The sequence below is a fragment of the Saccoglossus kowalevskii genome, chromosome 19, assembly GCF_978046115.1.
Source record: "Saccoglossus kowalevskii chromosome 19, keSacKowa6.1, whole genome shotgun sequence".
Taxonomy (NCBI): domain Eukaryota; kingdom Metazoa; phylum Hemichordata; class Enteropneusta; family Harrimaniidae; genus Saccoglossus; species Saccoglossus kowalevskii.
In genome coordinates, this window is record NC_140659.1 from 1,125,480 (window position 1) to 1,133,682 (window position 8,203).

The 8,203-nt window shown below is 32.8% G+C and overlaps 1 protein-coding gene across 1 annotated transcript in view; it reads left to right on the plus strand.

The window, feature by feature from the left end:
• Window positions 1–2,492, plus strand: part of LOC100375185 (protein CIP2A-like) — an 86,393-nt gene extending 83,901 nt beyond the window's left edge. The window contains exon 19 of the mRNA XM_085494049.1: window positions 2,284–2,492. Coding sequence (XP_085350175.1) covers window positions 2,284–2,415 — 132 coding nt within the window. The 3' untranslated portion in view covers window positions 2,416–2,492. The remainder of the gene's footprint in view (window positions 1–2,283) is intronic.
• Window positions 2,493–8,203: the final 5,711 nt, after the last annotated feature.

Here is an 8,203-nt window from a genome sequence, read left to right on the forward strand (position 1 = left end):
CTTGGTCCCATTTTTTTTTAACGCGACCATACACTGGGTTTGTTTAGCTGTGAGGGTTAAAATACGTATTTCACAACCGGAAATTCAACAGATGAACTTGTTACTTCACATGTTTTAATTATTAGCAACTGTAACAAGAACAAGATTTCGAGAGTCTACAACAAAAAATCCTAAGGGCTTCTAAAAAATATTATTGCAGAGAAAGTGTCTAGACATACATAATATGATCACGTTAAAAAAATAAAAAATCGGCGAGGTTACATCATATTCCGTTAGTTCCTCCATGATACAATGTAACAACAGGATTGCGTGAAAATCGCAGTACACGCACAACCCACCAAGCTTTACTGGGACCCGGGACTTCCCCACAATACCATTTCATACAGTATATCTATTCACAATTTGTAAAAATTGCGCAGTTCGACCTGCAGTATCACTGTTTCAGCTAGTTTCCCGGCCGATCGCGTTGTTCCAAAGGTCTATTAGTATTACGACAAACGTGGACAATGACATTCTCAATTTTCCCACTGTAGCACATTTCCAATGAATGAAAGATACAACAATTTTACGTAAATATTAATTTATTTTCAGAGAATCACGGGATGTCTTGACGTCGTTGACAACGCAATATCAATGCCACTCGCACTATGTACATTTTAGCACTAGATCTAGTGCCGTTTTTGCACTAGATCTAGTGCCATTTTAGCACTAGATCTAGTACTTTTTCGGATTAGTGCTACTAGCACTAACCACTCGCACTATGTCCATTTCGACAGATTTACATACCTCCATTATTGGGTGATTGAGTTTAGTTTGAAATGTGAGAATTTACAAACAAGTGAAAACATTATTGGGTGATTGAGTTAAGTTTGAAATGTGAGAATTTACAAACAAGTGAAAACATTATTGGGTGATTGAGTTTAGTTTGAAATGTGATAATTTACAACAAGTGAGAACATTATTGGGTGATTGAGTTAAGTTTGAAATGTGAGAATTTACAAACAAGTGAAAACATTATTGGGTGATTGAGTTTAGTTTGAAATGTGATAATTTACAACAAGTGAGAACATTATTGGGTGATTTAGTTAAATTTGAAATGTGAGAATTTACAACAAGTGAGAACATTATTGGGTGATTGAGTTTAGTTGGAAATGTGATAATTTACAACAAGTGAAAACATTATTGGGTGATTGAGTTAAGTTTGAAATGTGAGAATTTACAAGAAGTGAGAACATTATTGGGTGATTTACCGGTAGTTAAGTTTGAAATGTGAGAATTTACATGAAGTGAGAACATTATTGGTTGATTTAGTTAAGTTTGTAATGTGAGAATTCACAACAAGTGAGAACGTTTTTGGGTGATTGAGTTAAGTTTGAAATGCGAGAATTCACATCAAGTGAGAACATTATTGGGTGATTGAGTTAAGTTTAGAATGTGAGAATTTACAACAAGTGAGAACATTATTGGGTGATTTAGTTAAGTTTGAAATGTGAGAATTTACAAGAAGTGAGAACATTATTGGGTGATTGAGTTAAATGTAGAATGTGAGAATTTACAAGAAGTGAGAACATTATTGGGTGATTTAGTTAAGTTTAGAATGTGAGAATTTACAAGAAGTGAGAACATTATTGGGTGATTTAGTTAAGTTTGAAATGTGAGAATTTACAAGAAGTGAGAACATTATTGGGTGATTGAGTTAAATTTAGAATGTGAGAATTTACAAGAAGTGAGAACATTATTGGGTGATTGAGTTTAGTTTGAAATGTGAGAATTTACAACAAGTGAGAACATTATTGGGTGATTGAGTTAAGTTTAGAATGTGAGAATTTACAACAAGTGAGAACATTATTGGGTGATTTAGTTAAGTTTGAAATGTGAGAATTTACAACAAGTGAGAACATTTTTGGGTGATTTAGTTAAGTTTGAAATGTGAGAATTTACTAAAAGTGAGAACATTTTTGGGTGATTTAGTTAAGTTTGAAATGTGATAATTTACAACAAGTGAGAACATTATTGGGTGATTGAGTTTAGTTGGAAATGTGATAATTTACAACAAGTGAGAACATTATTGGGTGATTGAGTTAAGTTTAGAATGTGAGAATTCACTAAAAGTGAATACATTATTGGGTGATTTAGTTAAGTTTGAAATGTGAGAATTTACAACAAGTAAGAACATATTGAGTTGAAATTTGGATGTGAAAACAAGTGAATATATATATTGTTATCAGTAATAATAGGTAGGGGCATTCTACACATCACTCATTCATTTATTAATTCTCACAGGCTACCGCATTGGAAAAAGAAAACCGTGAAAAAGATAACCAACTTCACAAGATGGAAGGAGAATTAGAAAAACAGACACAAATCTCCAAAATGATTCACAGTTTAACAAGTGGTAATCTCCCACATGAATGAAATGAATGTCATTGTCACCCATTCCAGTCTCCATAAGTAACCATGGTTCCATCGTAACCTATTACAATTTCTGTACGTCACCATGATTACATTGTCACCCATTACAATTTCTGTACTGACCGTGTTTACATCATTACCATTACAATTTCTGTACGTGACCATGGTTGCATCGTTACCCATTACAATTTCTGTACTGCCCATGTTGACATCATTACCATTACAATTGCTGTACGTGACCATGATTACATCGTTACCCATTACAATTTCTATACGTAACCATGGTAACATCATCACCCATTATAATTTATGTACGTAATCATGTTTACATCATTACCATTACAATTTCTGTACGTGACCATGATTACATCGTTACTCATTACAATTTCTCTACTGCCCATGTTGACATCATTACCATTACAATTGCTGTATGTGACCATGATTACATCGTTACCCATTACAATTTCTATACGTAATCATGGTAACATCATCACCCATTATAATTTCTGTACGTGACCATGATTACATCGTTACCCATTACAATTTCTGTACTGCCCATGTTGACATCATTACCATTACAATTGCTGTACGTGACCATGATTACATCGTTACCCATTACAATTTCTATACGTAATCATGGTAACATCATCACCCATTATAATTTCTGTACGTGACCATGATTACATCGTTACCCATTACAATTTCTGTACTGCCCATGTTGACATCATTACCATTACAATTGCTGTACGTGACCATGATTACATCGTTACCCATTACAATTTCTATACGTAATCATGGTTACATCATCACCCATTATAATTTATGTACGTAATCATGTTTACATCATTACCATTACAATTTCCGTACGTGACCATGATTACATCGTTACCCATTACAATTTCTGTACATGACCAGTTACATCGTCTCCTTTACAATTTCTGTACGTGACCATGGTTACATTGTCACCCATTACAATTTCTGTACTGACCATGTTTACATCATTACCATTACAATTTCTGTACGTGACCATGATTACATTGTCACCCATTACAATTTCTGTACTGACCATGTTTACATCATTACCATTACAATTTCTGTACATGACCATGATTACATTGTCACCCATTACAATTTCTGTACTGACCATGTTTACATCATTACCATTACAATTTCTGTACGTGACCATGATTACATTGTCACCCATTACAATTTCTGTACATGACCATGGTAACATCACCCATTATAATTTATGTACGTAATCATGTTTACATCATTACCATTACAATTTCTGTACGTGACCATGATTACATCGTTACCCATTACAATTTCTGTACATGATCATGATTACATTGTCACCCATTACAATTTCTGTACTGACCATGTTTACATCATTACCATTACAATTTCTGTACGTGACCATGATTACATTGTCACCCATTACAATTTCTGTACATGACCATGGTAACATCACCCATTATAATTTATGTACGTAATCATGTTTACATCATTACCATTACAATTTCTGTACGTGACCATGATTACATCGTTACCCATTACAATTTCTGTACATGACCATGATTACTTTGTCACCCATGTTGACATTACCCATTACAGTTTCTGTACATGACCAGTTACATCGTCTCCTTTACAATTTCTGTACTTGACCATGGTTACATCATCACCCATTACAATTTCTGTACATGACCATGATTACTTTGTCATCCATTACAATTTCTGTACGTGACCATGATTACATCGTCACCCATTACAATTTTTGTACTGACCATGTTTACATCATTACCATTACAATTTTTGTACTGACCATGTTTACATCATCACCCATTACAATTTCTGTACGTAATCATGGTTACATCATCACCCATTACAATTTCTGTACATGACCATGATTACTTTGTCATCCATTACAATTTCTGTACATGACCATGATTACATCGTCACCCATTACAATTTTTGTACTGACCATGTTTACATCATTACCATTACAATTTTTGTACTGACCATGTTTACATCATCACCCATTACAATTTCTGTACGTAATCATGGTTACATCATCACCCATTACAATTTCTGTACATGACCATGATTACTTTGTCATCCATTACAATTTCTGTACATGACCATGATTACATCGTCACCCATTACAATTTTTGTACTGACCATGTTTACATCATTACCATTACAATTTTTGTACTGACCATGTTTACATCATCACCCATTACAATTTCTGTACGTAATCATGGTAACATCATCACCCATTACAATTTCTGTACATGATCATGGTAACATCACCCATTATAATTTCTGTACGTGACCATGATTACATCGTTACCCATTACAATTTCTGTACATGACCATGATTACATTGTCACCCATTACAATTTCTGTACTGACCATGATTACATTGTCACCCATTACAATTTCTGTACTGACCATGATTACATCATTACCATTACAATTTCTGTACTGACCATGTTTACATCATTACCATTACAATTTCTGTACTGACCATGTTTACATCGTTACCATTACAATTTCTGTACGTGACCATGATTACATTGTCACCCATTACAATTTCTGTACTGACCATGTTTACATCATTACCATTACAATTTCTGTACATGACCATGATTACATTGTTACCCATTACAATTTCTGTACGTGACCATGATTACTTTGTCACCCATTACAATTTTTGTACTGACCATGTTTACATCATTACCATTACAATTTCTGTACGTGACCATGATTACATCGTTACCCATTACAATTTCTGTACTGACCATGTTTACATCATTACCATTACAATTTCTGTACTGACCATGTTTACATCATTACCATTTCTGTACAAGACCATGGTTACATCGTTACCCATTACAATTTCTGTACATGACCATGTTTACATCATTACCATTACAATTTCTGTACTGACCATGTTTACATCATTACCATTACAATTTCTGTGTGTGACCATGTTTACATCATTACCATTACAATTTTTGTACTGACCATGTTTACATCATTACCATTACAATTTTTGTACTGACCATGTTTACATCATTACATTACAATTTCTGTACGTCACCATGTTGACATCATTACTATTACAATTGCTGTATGTGACCATGATTACATCGTTACCCATTACAATTTCTGTACGTTACCATGATTACATTGTCACCCATTACAATTTCTGTACTGACCATGTTGACATCATTACTATTACAATTGCTGTATGTGACCATGTTTACATCATTACCATTACAATTTCTGTACTTACCATGGTTACATTGTCACCCATTACAATTTCTGTACGTGGTAGTAGTTACATTGTCATACATTTGCTATAACAATTTCTGTACTACTTTTTTTTAAATATAAAGAATGAATATGCATTTTTTATTATTTTAAATATTCTGGAGACAACTTTAATTATAAATTTAATGAAACATATTTTCATAAGTAAAGCCCTGCTTTGATTTGCTAATAAATACCTTACATGATCTAATAAAGCCCTGCTTTGATTTGCTAATAAATACCTCACATGAACTAATAACCATCATATATTTTTATAGGAATTAATATTTATTTATTTTTAATATAAAAACTGATTTCTGTTGGATATATTGTGCAAGAACACTTTACATAAAATAAGTAATTGCATTACATAGCCCTGTACTCTAAAGTAGTCCCCAGGTAAATTCCAGTCATAATATTGCCTATTCAATATGCAGGATGGCCCTTTTGCATGATGCTTTGTAAAGTCAAAACAAATATTCAATCCCAAGTTTAATCAAAACCCAAAACAAATCCCATAGCAAACATCCAACATTTATGTAAACTATACCAGTTTGATCAAAAACAATAGTCACATAATCACAAAAAAGTATCCCTTATGTATTTCAGAGTGCATGTATTTATGCATGTTTGTTACACTAAAGAACCAATCATCAGATGTCAATGAAACTTGGTACGTAGAAGTTCTTGGACAATGAATGCACAGACCTGATTAGTTTTAGTTGAAATCCATGCATATTAATTAGCTAGATTTTAAATAATTAACCATTGTTCAGCTTACCCAAAGATATCTTTAAATGTTTTGCAAAATACTACTGTGTCTGTGCATTTCAATGAAACTGCACAGACATGCTTTGTTTGGGATTGAAATTTTTGTGTAGTAATACCCTAATTTTACTTCATTTAGTTTTTCCACCAATTTCTCAAGAACTGCATATACCCATCAGATGTCAATGAATCTTGGTGCTCTGGGATAAGTTTATGGTTCAATTTTATGCACGCTAATTAACTAATTTGCATCATAAAATTGTCTTTGCTGTCTGTCCAAAGTAATCAGCATTCCATTCTTCAACATTTCTTTCCTTCCTTTGTAATAGTTATAATAATAGTAATGACAAGAACTTTTTTTCTTTTATTTTACATTAACATATTGCAATGAAAACAATTAAATGAAAGGAATGGTACAGCATGCATTTCACCAAGCTTTAAATCTTTGGAACGGCCAGTCTGACATGATTTGTCGATTTACCACTATTATTGATTTCACATACGCACTCAGTCCAACACACAGAAATTCAGTAAAATTGTATTGTCCAAAGCCAAATATTGTATGTCATAATTTTATCAAGCCTAGAATACTCAATTGGATCAGAGTGTACATACAAGGCAGAAGACAAAAAACAAGCTGCTCTCTGATTGGCTCAATTGTTAGGGTCTTGTACCAGATTGCAATTACTTTTTAGTTCATGTTCAGATTCTTGAAATGGTGGCTGGTGGCTATTTTGTTTTCATGAATGAGGTTCTAGACCTACATCTCTGATGTGCATTGACCAGTCATGTTCACATTTTATTTATACATCATTGTCTCACATATGGCCATTTATTTGAGAATTCAAAATTGGCCGAAGATCAGATATTTTAATAACAATTTATTAAAATCAAGCAATTTTGCCATTCTGAAACTGGATCTTAGTCATATCTGGTTGGATTTTGTTCAAACCTGTTACATGTACATGGTGAACATTATGAGCAAGTCATTTTATTTTTCTGATCAAGTCCAAAATGGCAGAGTTCTAGATCTATACATCTAACAGGCCTTATCAGTTTGAACTTCAGACATATTGGACAAATGCACATGACTCTTTGTCAGCATAAAATACCAAATGGCTGACAAGTGGTCATCTTGTTAAACGAATGCAGATCCACAGAGCAATATCTCTTAAACTTTGCACATTAGGTCATAATTATAATAAATCACGGACTATGTCATTAAAAAATGACTTGTCAGATCCGAATAAAAAAATGAATCACTGTTCTTGATCTTTTAAAATTCTGTAAATAATTTTCTCAATTTTTTTTAATAATTGCAGACTATTGTAAAATAATTTATTTTTAGTTGTGGAATTATTTCTGGAAAAGCATTTTGAATTTTTAGTATGAAATTTGTTTTCTCTGATTTAATGAAAATAAAGTACTTTACAACACTATCAAGATGTGGTCAATTATGGCAACAAATATCAAAAAAGGAGAATATTGTTTTTGCTCTTTGTTGACCCCCCCCCCACACACACACACACACACAATTTTTTCAACAAATATTCAAAATTGCTGTCCCACCATTCATCTTAATTATTAGTTTTGTGAATTGGTACTTCCTTCTTATAATCAGCTTATCAAGAATTGATATTAATTAAATCTGAGTTCACAAGAGAGGACCATACACACAATAAGCACTGAGCAGAACATACTCAAGATA